The 20,761-nt window shown below is 37.5% G+C and overlaps 2 protein-coding genes across 3 annotated transcripts in view; one reads left to right on the top strand and one right to left on the bottom strand.

Moving 5' to 3' along the window:
- Window positions 1-1,086: 1,086 nt before the first annotated feature.
- On the bottom strand, window positions 1,087-4,604 carry LOC123800218 (small EDRK-rich factor 1). The gene is made up of 3 exons (XM_045809796.2): window positions 4,455-4,604; window positions 3,552-3,660; window positions 1,087-1,349 (listed from the first exon to the last, which is right to left on the bottom strand). Exons 1-3 carry the CDS (start codon window positions 4,459-4,461, stop codon window positions 1,277-1,279), a joined length of 189 nt encoding a protein of 62 aa, XP_045665752.1. The 5' UTR covers window positions 4,462-4,604; the 3' UTR covers window positions 1,087-1,276.
- Window positions 4,605-8,255: 3,651 nt separating this feature from the next.
- Window positions 8,256-20,761, top strand: part of BDP1 (BDP1 general transcription factor IIIB subunit) — an 81,332-nt gene continuing 68,826 nt past the window's right edge. Inside the window, exons 1-7 of one of the 2 annotated variants that reach the window (XM_045809789.2) lie at window positions 8,256-8,708; window positions 11,830-12,106; window positions 13,575-13,684; window positions 14,593-14,652; window positions 16,186-16,314; window positions 17,451-17,584; window positions 18,485-18,579. In XM_045809789.2, the coding sequence (XP_045665745.2) occupies window positions 8,497-8,708; window positions 11,830-12,106; window positions 13,575-13,684; window positions 14,593-14,652; window positions 16,186-16,314; window positions 17,451-17,584; window positions 18,485-18,579 (1,017 nt within the window). In that variant the 5' untranslated portion in view covers window positions 8,256-8,496. Of the gene's footprint in view, window positions 8,709-11,826; window positions 12,107-13,574; window positions 13,685-14,592; window positions 14,653-16,185; window positions 16,315-17,450; window positions 17,585-18,484; window positions 18,580-20,761 lie in introns of both variants that reach the window. The other variant, XM_045809787.2, reaches the window with a different exon arrangement.

The following is a 20,761-nucleotide window of genomic DNA, read 5'->3' as shown; positions in this document are numbered from 1 at the left end:
AATGTGAAGATAAAAACTTCACATTTGGGGCGCCTGGGTGGCACAGTCGTTGAGCGTTGAGCGTCTGCCTTCGGCTCAGGGCGTGATCCCGGTGTTCTGGGATCGAGCCCCCACATCAGGCTCCTCCTCCTCCTGCTTCTTCCTCTCCCACTCCCCCTGCTGTGTTCCGTCTCTCACAGACTGTCTCTCTGTCAAATAAATAAATAAATCTTTAAAAAAAAAAAAAAAACTTCACATTTGCCTCTTTCAGTATTAGAGACACTGAGGATTCCACCCCATTAATAGGTGGTACCATTGCTAAGTGACCTATCTCAAGATTACCAGAACCTTTGTTCAAATAGGAGGCCAAGTCTTAAAGATCTGTCCATTTCCACAGTGGTAGACTCTCTTTGCAGTAATCACGCCTACTTGCTTCAGAATAAAGTAGTCTTAAACCTTTCTCTAGGTTAACGTATTTCCATATTTATCATTGTCAAGTCACAAGTTTTTCAGTCTCAGAATAGACTTAAAAAACGACACTCTCATAAAACCAAGAGTGAATCCTTTGTACTTTGTACTAGTCAACTGTGTACTCTGGGTGATCACGATGTGTTAATATAGGTTCATCAATTACAACAGACTTACCACTCTGGTGGGACATATTCATCATGGAGAAGGCTATGTATAAGTAGAAGCAGGGGATACATGAGAAATCAATTTTATTGTGAACCTAATTCTGTTCTAAAGAATATAGTCTATTAAAAGAAAGGCACTTACTCCAAAAAATTTTAAAGCTCTAAGCAAAACCCGGAGAATTTTCTAAGTTACTCTTAGTAACAAACTTAGTTTGTATTCGTTTAGTCACTATTCCAGGTGGGTCTCTGCTATCTATTAATTCTTCAAGCAAACCAGTTAATTACAAAGCAACATTAGATAAATGTATCTTAAATTCTATTATACAATCCAGTTGACTTTAAATAAGATCTACTTTAACAAAGTTTATAACAAAGATTCTAGATTTATAGGAGATTCTATTATCTCATCATATTACCTAACAAATTACAAAAATGCTCACTGCTGATAAAAAAAATAACGTTCACCAATATATCACATGAATGGTTAGTGTTTTATTCTTTGAAGAATGGTTCTGAAACATTACACTAAGTCAGGCTGAAAGGTAAAGTTTAAAATAGTTTTATAAGGATATAACATATGACTGTTCGCTCCACAAAATTTTGACCTTAGAGCTTATGATACACCTAGTTGGCAGTAGCACCCAGGTTTTTCCAAATAGTCATCATTTTTCTCTTGTCTGCATAGACTTCTTCTCATTAGCTGCCTTCTGCTTTTGTTGCATTATCTCAGAGTCCCTATAATGGGGGAAAAGGCTGTAAGTTGTTACAGAAAAACTGATTATATGTTCTTGTTTTGCATATGTAACCCATTAAGCATATTAGAAAACAAACTAAAAGATATAAAGATTCATGTCTTTCTGTTTTCATGGCAACAGGATGGGATAACCAAGTATGGAAGGGCTTTGAAGTCACATCTTATTTTGAAAATCATCTCTATTGTTATCATGATCTTGGGCAAATAATGACCTTTCAAAATCAGAAAAGTAGTTACTAGGGTTGTTTTATGGAATAGCTATGAATTTATCTATCTGACATTAGGCAGCTATATACAGAAATAATGGCAATTACTCTTCGTTGTCAACAAAGTTAATGTACTCCATTTCTCTCTGAAAGAAGAGGCATATCTAGTCTCCTAGATATCCAAATTGGTACCCAGCATTAGGACGTAGATGTTATGAAGCAATTCAGTTTCTTACAAGCCTGAAAGCCCGATAGCTAGTGATTAAAAATGGATTACACTAAAAAAACAATGGCTAAACCTCTATATATCATAATAACCGTGAACTACAACCAGACTACCTGGGCTATATGGTCCGGGAAATCCTTATTTTAAAAATACATTAAATGGCTTTGTAATCAACACCTACTATGTGCCAATTTGCTGGCTCTGGATTAAGTCCCATAGCAACTGCTATTATTCCCATGATTCAAATTAAAAAAAAAAAGTTTAGAGCTAAATAATTTGCCTTAAATCACATAAAACCCAAGTTTGTCCAATTTCAAAGTTCAGGCTCTTTCCTGTTATCACATAGATTTACTGTGAGATTTTAATTCAGGGTGAGTATCTCTGTCCATGACAGTAGACATTTCTGTAAAGCCAATAGCAAAGGTAAGGAGTGAGGATGAAGGAAAAACAAGACAGCTACAAAAAAATGAAGTATCATGGAAAAGAGTAGTGATAGTTACTTTTCTGTTTGAAACCGAGCTCTGTTGTACTTGCTGTACCCTTAGTAATGTTACTGAAGTTCAGAGCCTCAGTTTCCTACTCTATACATTGAGGCTAATACTGCTTTTCAGGGAAACAAATAGAGATAATACATAAAGAGTACCCAGCACAGTAGCTTTCTAACAAGTGGATATGCATTTAACAGGGACTATTACTAAGCCAAGCTAGACTAGGGTTCCCCACTAAAAATTTCAGGGTCACTGATTTGTACCACGTTCAGTTTTACTCCAACATAGGTAAACAGAAATCACTTTAATACCATAGAAAAAAAGCATGAAGTGATAATTAACTCAATGTGGGGCTTGAAGTCATGACTCAAGAATCACAATCTCCACTGATTGAGCTAGCCAGGCACCCCCAAACGATCATTCTTAATTCTAGTTACACATTGGAATCACCTGGGGGAAATTTTTTACAGGCAGGTTGAACTTAGGCACAATAAAATTTACCTAGAGCACCTGTTATGCCCAGCCCCAGACCAATTAAATCAGGACTGGATTTAAGGAACAGGCTTCAGTAGCCTTTAGGGTTTCCCAGGTGGTTCTAATGTGCAGGCTTGAGGACCACAGAGAAGCCCCACTGAAGCATGTGTAGTCAATTGTTCACCTGACCTCCAAGTTGTACATAGACAAAGTTTTTAGAATAAATTAAGCTTGTTTATAAATATGGTTTTTAAAAAATTTAAGCTGTACTCTCCAAATATTTCTGTAGCTATTTTGTATTATTTCTTACATACAATCATACATCAAGGCTGTGCACCTGCATTTTCTCCAACACAAAGGATCTTCAGAAGTCAATATAGCTACACATACTTTTTTGTGTCTCCCTCAGAACCTTAATCCCTGTAATTGAGTAACCTTTCATCTTGACTAGTTTGGGTAGGATGTTTCCTTTGAAAATGTTGTATCTCTAGCACCTAACAGTGCCTACCATGTGGAAGGCATTCAAATATTTTGCTAAATGAAATTTTTATGGTTGTGGTGAGTGAAGCCTGAGATTCTCTTCAAGATTATATAGTTTGAGAGCTGGAAACTTTTCATTCACATATTGGGATAACTACTACCTTATGTAGTTTTAGCGTGCATGCAACGAATGTTCAACTGTTACCCCGTACGCAGACTAAGCCTAGTTTTACCAAGGATTTAAAAAATTCTCTCCATTCTCCGTAATAAAAACTTCAGTGACTTGAAAATTCCATTAGTATCACTTACCTCTGCTTTCTCTGAGAGGTGGTCAGGCTATCCTCTTTTCTTTTCCCCTTACTAATTTCCTGGGATTTCTTCATATTTTTCTGGCGGGCAAGTTCTCGCTGATTTCCTCCTACAAAGTCAAACGGTCATGCTCTTTTCCCATCTCAAAAATAATTATGAATTTCGTAAAAATGCTCTTATCTAAATGCATCTGAAGTTGGCTTTTTAACAGATACGCCAGCAAGGTAATTACACCGAACGCTGTTCCCGTATCAGACGAGGAGGAAGCTTAGAGGTAAACACATAAGGTCTTAAGAATATTATCATACCAATCAATGTGTTCACTGGCGGTAAATACCAGGTCTCTTACAACAGGCATTCCACTCCTCAGTCTATACGGGTCAGAATTCCAAATCAAGGTCTAGCTTTTGAAAAGCGTGGATGTAAAGAAGGATAGATACGCAGGGAAGAGAGCTCCACAAGTTGGTCCATCACAATTCGACTGTTAGGCGAACAAATGCGGCTGTTCGAGAAACACTACCTGTAAGGGCCAAACAAAAGAACTAGGGAGGAGACTCAGTCGGAGCTTCCAGTTCTTGTCAGGCCTTAGAACGTGCAACACCAGCTAGAAACCCCTTTCAGACCAGGACCCCTCCTGGGGCCGCCGTCCTCACACACCTCACCTCCGGGGAGGTGTTCTTTACCGTGTAAACTCGCACCTGACCGGCAGGTACACGCCCGACTTCTCAGGTGGACCCGAAGCTAACCATCCCTCTTCCTCTGCGGACTGAGGACAGGGTCCCCGCGCCGCCGGACCGAAGGGGATACACCAGCCAGCCCCCCACTACTGTCCAGTCGCGCCTCGGAGCGAGGCTCCCTCAGCGGACGCTCCCCGCCTCGTTCCCCACCCGTCCGCACACTCACGGGCCATGCCGGCACCGGACCGAGCCTGGAAGAGAACCCCCTCGGGAAAGCAACAGCCTCCTAGCACGCTCAGCGGTCGTCAGCACCCGTGGCCCTTGAAGGCTGAGCCCGCTCGGGCCCTCTGCGGGGCAACGCCTCCGCTCCTTCCATGGCCCCGCCCACCGAGGCTGGAGCACAGCCGCCAGCAAGTCGGGCGAGCGACTGCGCGTGCGCTGCTGGGTAGGCGGGGCAGTCCCCGCTAAGGGTCTCGGGCCGGCAGCTTCGGAAGATTAATCCGCTCTCTGGGGTCATTCGGCCACGCGAGTACGGTCGAGTCGACCAAGCGGGTCCTGCGTCTGTGGATTTTATCCACTGTGTACCCAACACTGGGGCCTGGCCAGCCTCCATTTTTTGGTAACGACAAAAACAGTAAATGCTACTATATCTCGTTTTTCAACAAAGAACGTTAACTTTTATTCATCCCTTGCAGAAGCGGGAGGAGGAGGAAGGGGACGAAACAGATTGTTAATTCCGCCAAAGTCAGTTTAGGTCTTTACATATTTTCTTTCATTATTCCTGCACCAAGCCTGTAACGTAGGCTTCATTGTTCTCATTTCACGGGAGAGGAGATTGAGACTCTGAGACCAGGAGCGACTGACGTAACAGGTAGGGACTCGTAGAAGTGAGATTCAGATTTCAGACAGACTCTTAAATCTCTTCATTTCCCGTTTAATCCCAGTGCCTTTGTCGACAGTACTTCAGAAGTTTTAGGTTAATGGCTCTGTGCTTGGGTTGTGTGATGGGAAGGGAATGACAGGGAATGCAGTTTTATCACACATTCATAATACCCCAGGATAACCTTGGAACCTGGGTAAAAGCCGGGTGCGTTTGCCATTGCTAGAAACAGACGCGGAAAGATGCCTATTGGTTAATTTGGTTAATACTTATGTTCTTTGTCTATCCCGTTAATTATTACAAACTGATAAATGTGTAGAGTTAGTCTGTACACCTAAAATTGCCCTATTTTTAAAAAAGACTGAGAGAAAGACTGAGAGGGAGAGACAGCACAATAGGAGGGAGAGGGAGAGAAGCAGACTTCCCGCTAAACTGGAAGCCAGTTGCAGGGCTCCATCCCAGGACCCTGGGATCATGAGCCGAGCCCAAACCAAGAGTTGGCTACTTAACCTACTGAGCCACCCAGGTGCCCCGCCAAATCGCCCTGTTTCTGGGAAACTTTTATTTTGGAAATTTTCAAACATACAAAAGTATAGAAACTACTACAATGCACTCTCAAGTATATATGACCAAGCTTCAATAGTGTTTATTTTAACTCCTAAGAATCACCTATTTTAGAGAAGGTAGGAGAAAGTGGTGAAGACTTAGAGCTTTGGAGATGGAATGTCTTGGTTGAAAGCCCAGCTCTACCAATGAGTACATATGTGAACTTGGGCCCATGTTACTTCATTGCAGTAAAGCTTCCTTTCCAGTAAAATGGGAAGGTAAATGTACCTCCCTAATTAACTGAATTAATGTATATTAATTGACAAAGTGCCCAATATATGGTGACCCTCAATAAGTTAGCTATTCTTGTCATTCTTTTAACCTCAGAGAGACTTGTGTGTCTGTCACTCTCCTTAAGCCGCACCTCTCTTCAATAGTGCTTACGTGCCAAGTGTCTAATTTCCCTTAAGCAACTTCTTTCTTCTGGAGTAACCAGCAAGGGGGAAAAGATTGACTTTCTGGCCTGGCTCATAAAGAAGGGAGGAAAGCAGTTGGGGATTGGAAAGTAAGTAGTAGCGTTGTTGTTTCCGTGTGTGGTCTTAATATACAATCTAATTGAGCTTTTTCTTTGTGGCTGAAAATATACTTTGTGAGCTGTAGGGATACATATGATGAACACAAGAAATGTTGGGTGTGTCTGCCAGAGAAAATGGAAGACTTTTGAAATTACTGTGATGCCATTATGAGTTTACTCCACAAACTTGGTTGTGTGACAGACATCTTAGGACTTTATATTTATTTATTTATTTATTTATTTGAAAGAGAGAGGGGGTGGGTAGAGAGCGAGCTCGCAGAGGGAGGAGCAGAGGGAGAGGGACAAGTAAAATTCTAAGCTGAGCTCAGAGCCCCTACCCGGGGCTTGATCTCATGATCTGGAGATCATGATGGGAGCCGAAGTTGAGAGTCAGATGCTTAATCAACTGAACCATCCAGGTGCTCCTAACTTTATATTTAATAACAAAATTAAATCTGACTTTGTTCTCATCTTTATATTAGTGAGAAATTAAATCTTTGTCATTACTGACTGCCTTATGTACAGAATTGTGGAAATGCCCTAGATTCTTAGGTGGAACAGAACATTTGGGGAAAGGCAATGCGTTGTTGTACCAGAATATACTGTGTGAAGCCCTGTGGTCCTGGCAGTGGCTCCAAGATTCCTGAGACATCTTTAGTAGGGGTTTCTTTGTCAAGTTCTTGAGCTTCTCTAGGTGTATCTGATGTCCTGTTTCCTCCCCCAGGGTACTGGAGGGAGCCCACAGAATCCATAGACCTCCAATTTCTTTCCACTGTGAGAGGTATTTCTTTTCTGTTTCCATCCTTATTATCTTACTTTCAGAAACACTTGCCTTTCTTTCTCCTTCTTGATGACATAGCAAGGATTAATAAAGGATTTAATTCCTTTGACATTTTGTTATTAACGTAGCAGGATGTTCTTAAAAAATCTTGTCCTTCTAAGAAGGAAGTCGGGCCTCTCTGTTGGAATGAGTCAGGGAATTTGAATTGCAGGTTCAAAAACTGGCCCATACTGTGTAGGGCTGACCTCATCTGTGGCCATTTTTCCTCTCATTATAGGAGCCTTCCCTAACCATCCTACCTAAAGTAAGCCAGCCTTCCATTAATCTGTCATAGTACCATTTAGTTATTTAAAAAGATTTTATTTGACAGAGACAGCACAAGTAGGGGGAGTGGCAGGCTCCCCGCGAGCAGGGAGCTGCACGTGGGGCTCTATCCCAGAATCCTGAGATCATGACCCAAGGGGAAGGCAGATTGCTTAACCGACTGAGTCACCCAGGTGCCCCGTCATAGTACCCTTTAAGTTTGTTTCATAACATTTAATAAATTCTTAAATTATTTTGTTCTTTTGTTGTATTTTTTTCTTCCCACCCCAGAACGCCTTGTTTATTGCTCTATTGCTATCTCCTGATACAGATTAGGAATTCTAAGGTAATTTACTATAACTATATAGTTTTAACTATAATAATTTTTGAACAGGTATATTAAAAAGTACACAAAGGTATACAGTGAATGGTTTTCCTCCCACGACATGATCTAGAAACCTAGTTCCTCTTCTAGGAAGTAATTTAGCATTTTCTTCACACCTGAATTTGTAATTTATGTTCTACTCAATTTAGAATTTCTAAATTCTGGGGATGTGAACAGGCACTACTATACAAGACTTTTTTTTTTAAGTTTTTAATTAATTTTTTTTTTTTTTTTTTTTTAGTAATCTCTACCCTCAATGGGGGGCTCGAACTCACGACCCCAAGATTGAGAGTCCCACCCTTTTCTGATTGAGCCAGTCAGGCGCCCCAAGATTTTAATAGACTCCTAAAGGTTTGGGCTGAGGGGCTTAACTACCCCCTTCCTCTCCTTTCAGTAACTCCTAGGGAGTCCTGATGAGGGGAGAGCGGTTCACCGTGCGTCCCAGTTTCCGGTTCGCAAGTAACTCTATAGTTTGACAGTTACCATGGCTCCGGGAGATGTGCGTCTTACGTTCTTCCGCGGCGCTGGCTGATGGCGTAATCAGTTCCGGCGCCCTATGAGGGCGGGTCAGTAAGGTACTGGGGAAACTTAGCTGTTAGTGTAGCAGGGTCATGAAGAAGAGGCGGCGGCGGGAGGAAGGTGGAGGCGGCGGGGGTGAGGAACTGCGGTAGCTGCCCGCTGGCCTGGTGGCGTGGCTGTGCGGAAAGGGCGTAGTTCTTAATCCCTTCTCCGGGGAGCGGCCGGGGCTCGGGGCTGAGAGCGGCCTTGGGGCCGCCTCCCCGGGCCCCCTGGCTCCGCCATGTTCCGCAGGGCACGCCTTAGCGTGAAGCCGAATGTCAGGCCTGGTGTAGGCGCCAGGGGTTCCACCACCCCTAACCCCCAACGTGGACAAGAGGCGCCCAGGCCCCAGGATCCTGCAGCGGCCTCTTCCCCAAAGCCAGCGGAGTCTACAGATGTGCCCCCGGTGGATTGCGGGGGATCAGAGCCCCAAGAAAAGGCTTCCAGGAGCAGGTAAGTGCGTGCAGAAGGGAGCATTTTCATTTGCCGCGCCTCTCTGGGCCTGTCACCTAGAAGCTGACCAGATGAATTTACCATAGGAGTCCTCCGTTTCCTGCATTAAGCCTTAGAGTTGAGGCCCTGTGAACCTACTGCCAACTGCAGTTTGTCGCTCTGTCCACAAGGTGTGGCAAATGTGGATTTTGTTAAGGTTTGTAGATTCTCGGGGTGTGGACTAGGTCTTCAGGAGGTGGTGGGAAGAATCCACATGTAACAGTTTTGAAGTGAAAAAAATCCACATGTGGTATTGTTCATTAGCTTAGATTACTTCACCGTAGTTTTTTCTCCGGAGTACTTTGCGGAGGTAAGTAGTTTTTTAAATTTTAAAAACATTCATATATTCTTAAAAGACCAATGTTACTTTGGTTCTGCAGATTTGTGTTAGTGGAAAGGAGATGGGGTTACATGCTTTGATTTGGGGGTATGCCCCTTTATAGTGGCCATGTTTTCTGAAGGGAAAAGCATGTGCCAGTACCACATTTGGATTCAGGATTTTTTTCTTAATTTAACAGTTTATTAGACTTCGCTGGGCAGAATTTACTTACTGTAAAATGGAGATAATATTACACGCTTTGGAGAGTTATTGTGGAGTTCAGAAAAGACTGACAAACTATCTTGCATAGGACATGGCAAAATAGTTGCTTACAAAAAGTTATTTGTTTAAAATAAATGCGATGGTAGTAATTAACAAAGTAATTAAAGTTAAGACATGTTGAGCTACTAATGCCTTCTGTTTCTGTAATATGAATGGGAGGAAGGCAATAAAACCTGACCCTATTAAATGACAATGAGATGGTATATATTCTCTGTATGTTCTGACAGGAAGGTGAAAATTTTATTCCTTTTTTTTTGGCCAAACTTTGTTGGCCTGTACTGGTGCTGGGTATAGGGTGTTATTTTCCCACCTTAGTGATGCTTAGCAATTTCCAAGTTTCTTATATGAATATATTTTTTTAATAAAGATTATATTTATTTATTGGACAGAGAGAGAACACCAGCAGGGGGAGTGGGAGAGGGAGAAGCAGGCTTCCCACCGAGCAGGGAGCCTGATGCTGCGCTCCATCCCAGGACCCTGGGATGATGACCTGAGCCGAAGGCAGACACTTAACGACTGAGCCACCCAGGCGCCCCTATATGAATAATTTTTCAAAATTTCCCCTAAAAAAGGAAATACAAATATCAGTCCTGTTAATAGAATTTGCAGAGATCCTGTTAACTACATATAAATGCGCGATGTTTGATAATTTAATGAATTACTCAGGTTCTGTAATCTTGAGACATTTGAGGTCGAGGATATTTAGTTTCTTAAAGTTGGCATTTAAGGAGTATATTTGATATTTTTACGTTGTGTTTTTCTTTTTTTTGCGGGTCTTTGCAGTTGTAAAAATATGTGATAAAAACATAGGGTGTATATTGTATGGTTTCATCATAATTGGGTGAAATGCACATGGTGCATGTAGCATGTTATAAAGGCTGAGATAAGAGTTTAAATTGGAGATTTCTTTGGGTTTCTGGCTGGCTTAGTCGGAAGAGCTTGACTCTTGGTCTTGGGGTTGTAAGTTTGGGCCCTACATTGAGTGCAGAGATAACTAAAAAAAAAAAAAAAAAAAACTTCAAAAAGTGGAGATTTCTTGGAAAGGTTATTCTATAGGTTTAGGTGTTTTCCACTTGTATTTTTTCATTTTTATTTTTTTAAAATTTTATATATTTATTTGTCAGAGAGAGAGAGAGTGAGCATAAGTAGTGGGAGCAGAGGGAGAAGCAGGCTCCCCACTAAGCAAGGAGCCCGATTTGGGACTTGCTCCCAAGACCCTGGGATCATGACCTGAGCTGAAGGCACATCTTTAACCGACTGGAGCCACCCAGGCGTCCTCGTTTTCCACTTTTCTATAAAACTAATCATAACATGAAAAGTATAGACTGCTTTTAATTCTTTTTTTTTAATTTAAGATTTTATTTATTTATTTGAGAGAGAGTAATCGAGCACACAGAGGGAGAGGGAGAGGGAGAAGCAGACTCCCCGCTGGGCAGGGAGCCCAGTGGGGGACTCCTTCCCAGAACCCTGGGATCGTGACCTGAGCTGAAGGCAGATGTTTAACTGACTGAGCCACCCAGGCTCCCCGACTACTTTTAATTCTTTTTTTTTTTTTAAAGATTTTATTTATTTATTTGACAGAGAGAGAGCGCGTGCGCACGTGTGCACACACAAGCAGGGGGAGGAGCAGAGGGAGAGGAAGAGGCAGACTCCTGCTGCGCAGGGAGCCTGATGCAGAGCTTGATCCCAGGACCCCAGGATCATTACCTGAGCTGAAGGCAGATGTTTAACCTACTGAGCCACCCAGGCGACCTGCTTTAATTTTTATACCCTCTGTCTTCTTGACTTAATTTGCTTTCAGGCCATTCCTAAAATATGTATATCCAATCTGAGCTATACCTAATATGTAATTTGGAGTGACTGAGTACTTTTTTTGAGTGAGGAGTTTGATAGCTGTGTAAGTAGTTACCCAACAAAAGATAAATGATTTCTGCCTCAGACAGTATTTGGTTTGATTAATGTAGCTAAATGTATATTCTCAAATACTGCAGTAGAGATATTTTAGAAGTTTGAAGTTTTGTATGTTTGGTTTACTCTGTTAACCTGAGATCAGGTTAATAGAGTAAAATTTCAGTAATTTAGATCAGTTCAGGGGGATCTCAGTATAGATTATAAAGAAAAACAATTGCCACTAGTTACCTAGTGGTTCAAAATAGGGTAATTAAGCTTTAATTTGTAACTTGGCCTTTTGTTTTCCTTAGAGTTAGCATGAGCATGAAATAATATGTTCTATTGCTGTACGGGACTTGAAGTTTGAAAAAGATCAACAGTCTTTTTTAGAATTTATAGCTCTGTTAAAAACATTTACTAAATAAAATTTTTATTGCAGTCTCTGTCATGATTGATGTATATCTGAAGTCATTGATTTTTTTTTAATAATGAGATTCTACTGTTTTAGATTTTCACCAGGCTAGTTTTTGAAACTAGAATATAAAAGATCCACGGTGCCCTTTTTCTTTTCTTTTTTTTAAATTTCAGCAGTGATGAAAAGACTGACAGTGAGAATTATGTTGAAGAAGCCAGTAAATCTTCCTCTACGGTTTCACAGAGAAGAAAGAAAGTATCAAGTACTCCTACTCTGGTTAAGCCTGGTGTCAGTGTTCCTTCAGAATCTCATCCCTTATCTACAGTTAATCAAGAAGTTCCGCAGCCAAACCCGCTTCCTACAAAAGAGAAACAGCCATGTTCAGACAGATACCGATTGTATAAAGCCCAGAAACTAAGAGAAATGTTAAAAGAAGAATTGAAAAAAGAGAAGGTAAAAGATAAAAAAATCACATTTTGACTGGTCCCTGCTAGAATTCTGTTTTTATGTTAGGCATCATTTGGAGTAAAAATATCTATAGCATTTAATGGAGCATAATCAATTAATATCCCTTTTGTTTTTGTTTTTATTATTAACATATATTATTTGTTTCAGGGGTCCAGGTCTGTGATTCATCAGTCAGTATCTCTTTTGTTAACTGTTAGATTAATAGGCACAAAGGACCTAATAAGCTTTTTTTCCCCACTATGTTAATTTTTATATATTCATCTATATCTTTCATTGTTTTTGGTGAAGACCACAAATAGCAGTTCTGTAGATATACATACATAGAAAAATATACGAAGCATATTTATCAAATAAGCCTTCAGTCTGATTTTTCATGATGTCCAAGTGACATGAGTTAATATTCATTTGAATTAAGACAAGTATACTTGAGCAAAATGAATTGGTAATATTTTCTAAGTTTACAATATGGAAATTATAAATGGAAAAAATTTGCACGTATGTGTATATTAGAGTCCATCTTTTTTTTTTTTTTTTTTTTTTTTGAGTCCATCTTCTTTTTAATCTTGAAGACTGATTATTTTTCCAAGAGGTCACCCTGGCAATACTGAAGCATGTAAATCTGCAGTTTGATACTTAAGATTTGAATCTTAGAGTCATCCCTTACTATGTGACCTTGCGCAATTTAATTAATTTTTCTGTGTCCTCATCTGCAAACTAAGACTGATGATTATATGTGTCTCACTGGAGGGTTGTAAGATTAGGTGAATTTATACATGTAAAACACATTTAGACTAGTGTGTCAAATAGTAAGAGCCCAACACATGTCAGCTCTTATTATTAATTATAGAATGCCCTTTTTAATTAAGAGGAAGGCACTTAGCATGGTGCTTTATATTTGTTATTTGATCCTATCACATTTGTGAAGTAGACTTCACTGTTTTACACAGACAGAAATAGGCTCACAGAGGTTACTTGCTTTGTGTCAAACATCAGTGGGATTTGAATCTATATCCTCTAAAATTGCAGTTTTTCTAGATGATCTATGTTTATTGAATCTGCTTGGGATTTATTCTAGGGAATAAAAAAATTAAACATTTGCTTCAAAAATTTTGTAAAATTCACAGAAATCCAGTTCACTACAGGGTAAGCAAAAGCTATATGTTTGTAAATTCTAAGTAAACGCTTATAGTTAGGAGACATTTGTATGATTTATTCATTGAGCTTTTGTCCAGTCCTAGACACTTTAGTTTTTAAGGTTCCTTGATGAGCTATAACTTTTTAATATTCACTTTAGGAAATTTTTCCTTAAACTAGAAATAATTGTGGTAGGAATAATACTAAGTCACTTGGAATGAATGCAACAGGGAGCTAGCTATACCTTGGAGCATAGTACATGTGAAATTCTCTGTATTTGTAAAATAAAAGTGATCTTTGTGTGTGTTTGTGTGTCTAGAAGCAATGGAAAAACAAATATGCCATAAATGAAAGTCAGAAGCCACCAGATCGTTCAAAAATGACTATGAGAGATTTCATATATTACCTGCCAGATAACAATCCAATGACGTAAGTAAACTTTACTTGTTTTCCTTTCTTTGAGTATGCAGTGATTTGCGTATCACTTTTAGAGTTTCAATGTTTTCTAAAACATGTTGACAAGTTTATAGCACATACAATGTTCTTCTAGAGAGAATTTTTAAACAAAATTTAGTGGTATTTCAAGTAACTGCTTTCTTGGGATGGTATCCTTTACCTCTGAGATTAAAAAGTAAGTTTCTTTTCTGATATTTCTAAGCTGTTGTAAAATCAACTAAACAATTTTTCTCTAATCAATATTACAGATTCTGTTTCTTGTACACTATAACCTGATTCTAAAGGAATGGTCTAATTTTTATGCCCTACCTCTTAATTAAATATAGTGACATTTGATTAACAGATCCTCCAAGAACAAAGCTTCTTTAACCAGAGTTAGCCTGGTGAAGCAGGCGGTTATAATACATTTCATTGTTATGTTCTTCATGGTTTAGCAGGTGGATGTAAGAATAGTGACATGTTTTCAGTATAGCATTTTTCAGGTTCAGCAGGTCTTTGGCCTGTTGAAGGAAGGACCAAAAACCTAGGTTTTGTGTTATTTGACATCTAAGAATTGGGAGAAAAGCCATGTAGGTTGCTTTAGGCCTTAGGACTGAGAGAGCTTCCCTTCACTAAGGAATTAGAGAGTAAAAACGTTCCCTACTCAGGGTGTAGCAAATTATTTATACTTGATGACAAAAGTTTTTGACTGAGAAATTGACTCTTGGACCACACACTGTCATTAATAATGATGTTATGGTGTATCATTTAAAAACGTGTTAAAGTAATTTCTTTCTTGCTGATGGATAGAATAGACATGATGTAAATTACTTAAAAGTATTTTTTATGTTAAATATTAAATTGTTTTACACATTTAAAAACAAATGTTATTTATTTGTTAGTTCTTCACTGGAGCAAGAAAAGAAAACTGAAAAATCATTGACACCAGTCCAGACAAGAGAGTAAGCATTTATCTTACTGTTTTTTTTCTTTTCTTTTTTTTTTTTTTTCACTAAATTCTTTGGTGGATAGAGTTTTTAAAAAATGAAATCAAATAATGCTTTTTGTTATAGTCAAGTTACATGTGATAGGAATGTTAAAATGGAATCACTAACAAGAATAAAAGTTAGTGCCTGATTTAAATCAAAATGAAAGGCCCACACTTTTGTGTATTATATATGGAAATGGCCAGTGGTATGATTTCAGTTAAAACTTTTAGAATTCAAAAGAATTTTGAATTCTGTTTTAGAATAATAATATAATACAATGGTACAAAAATCACATGGAGCAAAAGTATACTGAGAAAAGTTTTCCAAATCTGTTTTTCTGTCATTTTGTTCCTCTGTAGAGGCAACAAATGTTACCGATTTTTTAATGTATCATTCTAGTTCCGTTCTGTGTCTGTCCTAACAAGCATGTGTATATTTTTCTTTTTCCTTTTCTTTCCTTTCTTATTATAGTTTTGATGTCATTAGAGTGCTTTTTTGTACGAGCTTCTTGTTGCCTTCTACACTGCACTGTAATGTTTGCTTACTACTAGGAAGTGTCTCCGAGAGGCTTCCTGGGAAGTTACTGTAGTTTTGTAATTCAAGATGGGGGGGGATTATGGAAAATTGCCAGAACATTGGGATTTTCTGGTTGTTACTTCAATGGTTATTAAGTAATGATTGCTGTTTTGCTTAGAATTTATATTGTTTTAAAGCAGAATTCTCAGACTTTAGCAGTAGGTTCTATTTTTACAGATTTATGGGTTATGTTCACTTCTGTAAAGCCTTCAGGAGACCATGTAGTTGAATGGAAGGTATATGGGTTATTTAGAGTTATTATCTGGGGAAAACTGTGTTTTGCTTCTGTTGGGTAATCTGGAGCAAAGATTATTTATCTACTGCAAACCTCAGATGGGATTGAAAATACTAATGCCTGGGGCGCCTGGATGGCTCAGTTGGTTAAGCATCTGCCTCCGGCTCAGGTCATGATCCCTGGGTCCTGGGATCAGGCCCCGCATTGGGCTGCCTGCTCAGCGGAGAGCCTGCTTCCCCCCCTCCCTCCCCTCCTCTCTTGCTCACTCTCTCTCTCAAATAAATAAATTTTTAAAATCTTTAAAAAAAAAGAGAGAAAATACTAATGCCCAAGGATTGTTATGAAGAGTTAATAAAATGATCTGGAAACTAATGCTTTATAACTGTAAGGGTTTTTTTTGTTGTTGTTAATTCCCCAGTATCTATTTGGTTTTTCTGATACTCTGTTGAGACAAAAGATGAGAATTTGTTTCTCTGTTTTCAAAAGCGAACAAAGGCTTTTTACTAAATGCTACTGGATAAAGTTAGAGAAATTCTTATAGCCACGTCCTTAACATGTAATATTTTTAATTAGGTTATAGGGAAAGTTGGAAATAAATAGAAGTTAGGATTTGAAGTGATTTATTTCACAAGTCTGTAGTAGTCAGGAAATGCATCTCATGGATATATGAATTAACTTACCTTTACATTTGGTAGGCAAGAAGGTAAGAGTACTCCTGATACAGCAGATAATGAAGAACTAGAAGAAGAGGTGGATGACGGGCCATTGCTGGTTCCTCGAGTAAAAGTGGCAGAAGATGGTTCCATTATTTTGGATGAAGAAAGGTAAGTTAAAAACAACAACAGAGACTGTGGTTTCAAACCTGAGAACAAATGTGCTTTGTTTAATGAGAGAGAGTGTTTCCGTATCAGTCATTGTCACTTAGACATTGATGTTTATATTTTTCTAATGGATGTTATAAATGGAAAAGTGAGTTAGATTCATTTATAATTTTTAGGAATTCATATGTTATGTTTTGTATGAGAAGATGGTATTCCTGATATATCATCCATTAACCTACCACCATTTTTTATAACTTTACTGGTAATTGGAGTGAGCTACTGAACTAATCATATGCTGGCCTCTACTGATGATAGATTTCAAAAATTGATTCAGTCTTGAAGTCAGAATTTAGGTTTTCATATTATTAACTAATACCATGTTTTGTTGTCTGGTAATAAGTAGTGAAAATGCAATGAATCATAGGTTTGATATTCTGTGATTTCTGTTAATGACAAGTTTAATTCACCTTGTTTAATTTTTCAGTTATAACATTAAATTTTTCAAATTTGGCATTGTAGAATTTGTTCTTTGTCCAAAGTATGTTCTTTTAAAAAGGAGATAAATTTGTAGGTAGTAAGTAAATAATAAAGGGTGATAGAAAGTCTTCCGACAGTTCAGTTAAAAAATCTTTTTATAGCTTATACAATTCTGTGATAATTAAACATTAAGGCAATACTATTAGTAATTGTTTTTGTGTGTTGTTTTATATTGTGATGATGATTTTACTGGTCATTAAGTGGTTAAAAGCATTTAACTGCTTTGTGTACAGGAACATTGAACATAGTATCAAATGCTTATGTTTCTTGATCATTTCTGCTGGGTCTAGCATGATAAGAAAATATGTATTAAATAAAGGAGACATTCACAAGTTAATAAAACAAATAATTTTTTGGTGGCCCAAAGATAATGTGTAAATTTTATATTGCTCTTAAGGATTGTGGAAAAATGTTAGCATTTATTTTTATTCCTTCACAATCACATTTTAAGTGAAAATTAGCAGATTCTTATAAAATATGCATACCTCATATACTTTTGATATGACTGCCATGGTAAATTTCAAAATATAACTATTCAGGTATCATTTATTATTTTTTTCTTGTTTATAATGCAGATCTGTTTAAAAATGTGTCTTTTTTAGTTTAACTGTAGAAGTTTTAAGGACAAAAGGCCCCTGTGTGGTTGAGGAAAATGACCCCATATTTGAGCGTGGTTCTACAACTACATATTCCAGCTTTAGGAAAAACTATTATTCTAAACCATGGTCAAATAAAGGTAACTAATTTTCATTTTAAATTGTGTAGGTTATTTGTTTGAAATAAAGTGAATTATTTTCTGTAAGTAAGTAAAATACAAACTGTGTTATTTTCTCTTTAGCTAAATTTATTGGCACCTTCCTGTGGGGCCCCCTCTCCCAATACCATGGCACTATATCTCTGGCTTTATCTTTGTAATCTTTTTAGGAATCAGCATTATGGTCATTTGGGCTGGAATATTCCTCTCTGTCAAATCCCTGTATAAAAAATAACATTTTTATGGAAAATTATTAATATTTTTAATGCTCATAATATTATACCTTCATTGTATAATAAAGTTTGTAAAAGTAAAAATTAGGCTGTTTAAAGAAGCATGTAATACCTATTGAATGATATTGCTTATTCTTAAAAAAAATAACACAAATCGTTCTGGGAAAAAAATGAAACAACAGAGTAATACAGGGAACAAGAAAGATTCTGTACTTCCCTCTTCTGACTTCCCCAGTCCTATTCTGTTGAGGTTACTTCTATCAGTAGTTTGTGTGTTTTTCTAGCTACTTTCTTTCACATACTAATTAGCACATCTCAGTTGCTTCCATTAAAGCAGTAATATACTGGCTGTGACTGACAGTTTTGGTCACTTTGAGACCAGAAAGACAGAATGTTGTCTTCTTCTTTTTTATTTATTCCAGATGCTTTGGTATGAACATACAAATTTCTTTTATCATGTTTCTGTATAAAAGTTTAGAGATGTTTAGATTCATGAAGTTCTTTGCAATAAAATTGACTAAAGATTTCCTAAATACTATTAAGTGCTCTCAAATTTATTTTTAACTCAAAATATATACTTCATTTAAGATTTTTTCCTCAGACATACTGAGATTAATTTTCATTCTTTCTAAATCTTTTATTTTTACAGAAACAGATATGTTTTTTTTAGCCATCAGCATGGTAGGAACTGACTTTTCTATGATCGGACAGCTTTTTCCTCACAGAGCAAGGATAGAAATTAAGGTAAAGTAAATCCATTACATTCATTGATTGGAAAAGGACCCAGAATTACTAATACTATTTTTTAGCTTTTATTTAAATCTCATTCCATGCTTGTTCACTACAGTGTTTTGGGTGATCTTTCCCCTTTTATAGCTCAGAAAGTAATAAAATATTACACAATTCTAACATGAGTACAGTCTTCTTAATTTTGCCTTATTATCTTATTTACATGTTGCCCCCTCTAAAATGGATTTGAGGGAGTACCAACAAAACCAAAGAAATTAAAATAAAAGAAGAGCTAAGTAATGAGGAGGGAAGATAAATGTACCAGAATATTTGGGTTAAGGGTAGCTTCTGAACACATTGTGTTTCTGAGTTTCCTTGGAAGGCATGGAGAGAAGCATGTTAAGTTAAATAATTCTCATTATCTGAACCAACCATTGTTTTCCTAGGCTACCTTAACTTTTTGGACTGTCAGGGACACTATTAACAACAGTGGTGTTAATTAGTGCTTTAATATGCCTGAAAGAACAAGCATTCTCAGTTTTATTGTTCTTTAAGCGAGAAACTTAATTACAAGTTTCCTTGGATGGAGTGCATTTGAGTGCTCACCATGTTGCTGTAATGCATTTCCAATTTATAGTGAGATCTTTATTCAACCATGGGTTTTTTCTTCATTAATTAAAAGAGTATTAGGAAAAAAAATTTTTTTTTCTTGAACTAGACCAGGCATGGATCCTTTGCCTGTGGACCATGTACAGTGTAGGAAGAATTGTTTATATCATTTATGTTCTTTTCAAATGTTGATCTTTGTAAGGAGAACAAAATGTTAAAGCTAGAAATGGATTGTCTAGGGGAGCTTTCTGATGAGTAATTAATGATAAATTTGTCACTAGACTATTTCTCTCAAAAGTTATTTAGACTCCTCCCCTAAGTTTAGTATGGTTCCAACAGGTTTTTGGGCAAAGTATAGAAAAGTGAAAATGGACTAGTCAAGTTTTATTGATTTTTAAGTGTTGAAACAAACTTGTATTACTCTTTTTGCATGTTGAATTTTACTGTATTTTCATGAGGGTTTTTTTCATTTTTGTTCATGAGGGATATTTTGTAATTTTTTTTTTGATGTCTCTGTCCACAGTTTTGGTACTAGGAATATGCTGGTCATAGAAAATGAGTTGGAAAGTGTTCCCTCTTTTATGTGAACAAATTTAAGATTAGTGGTATTTCTCCTTTAATGTTTGATAGAATTCAACAGTGAAACCATCTGGTCCTGTAATTTTCTTTGCAGGAAGAATTTTGATTATAAATTCAATTTCTTAAATACCTATGGGTACAATCAGATTTTCAGTTTTGTCTTGTGTCAGTTTTGATGTTAAGCTGTTGAATTTGTAGGTATGAAGTTTTCATACTGTTTACCGATACTTTTAATGCGTGGTGGATAGTCCTTTTTGATAATTGCTGTTTTCCTTCTCTTTCTCTCCCTTTTTTTTTGCTTTGCCTTGCTAAGCGTATTTTAATTTCCAGAAATTTTTTTTTATGTTTTTTTATTATGTTAGTCACCGCCAAAAATCTTTTTAATGAACGAGCTTTTAGCTACAAGTTTTCAGTTGTTTGTGTATTTTCATTTTTTTTAACTCTTCAACATTTCCTTTCTGTTTACACTGCCTTTAATTTTCTCTTTTTCTAGCCTCTTGAGATGAAAATTTAGATTGATTATAAGCCCTTTTTCTTTTTTAATTAGACATTTAAAGCTATACATTTTCTTTTTTTTTTTTTTTTTTTAAAGATTTTATTTACTTATTCGACAGAGATAGAGACAGCCAGCGAGAGAGGGAACACAAGCAGGGGGAATAGGAGAGGAAGAAGCAGGCTCATAGTGGAGGAGCCCGATGTGGGGCTCGATCCCACAACGCCGGGATCACGCCCTGAGCCGAAGGCAGACGCTTAACCGCTGTGCCACCCAGGCGCCCCAAAGCTATACATTTTCATCTGAGCACTGCTTTAGTTGCATTTCATAAATTTTGATAGGTTGTTTTCATTATTCAGTTAAAAATATTGTTTAGTTTTCCTTGTGATTTCTTACTTTACATGTCAGTTATTTAGAAGTGTCTTGTTTAATTTCCAAATATTTGGGACATAGCTAAATATCTTACTATTTTCTAACTTAATTCCATTGTGAATGTCAAATAACATAATCTGTAAG

Source organism: Ursus americanus, chromosome 5 (assembly GCF_024610735.1).
Source record: "Ursus americanus isolate L20-20 chromosome 5, mUrsAme1.1.p, whole genome shotgun sequence".
NCBI classification, from domain to species: Eukaryota; Metazoa; Chordata; class Mammalia; order Carnivora; family Ursidae; genus Ursus; species Ursus americanus.
The sequence above is the reverse complement of the archived record's forward strand: the minus strand, read 5'-3'. Positions and strand labels throughout refer to the sequence as shown.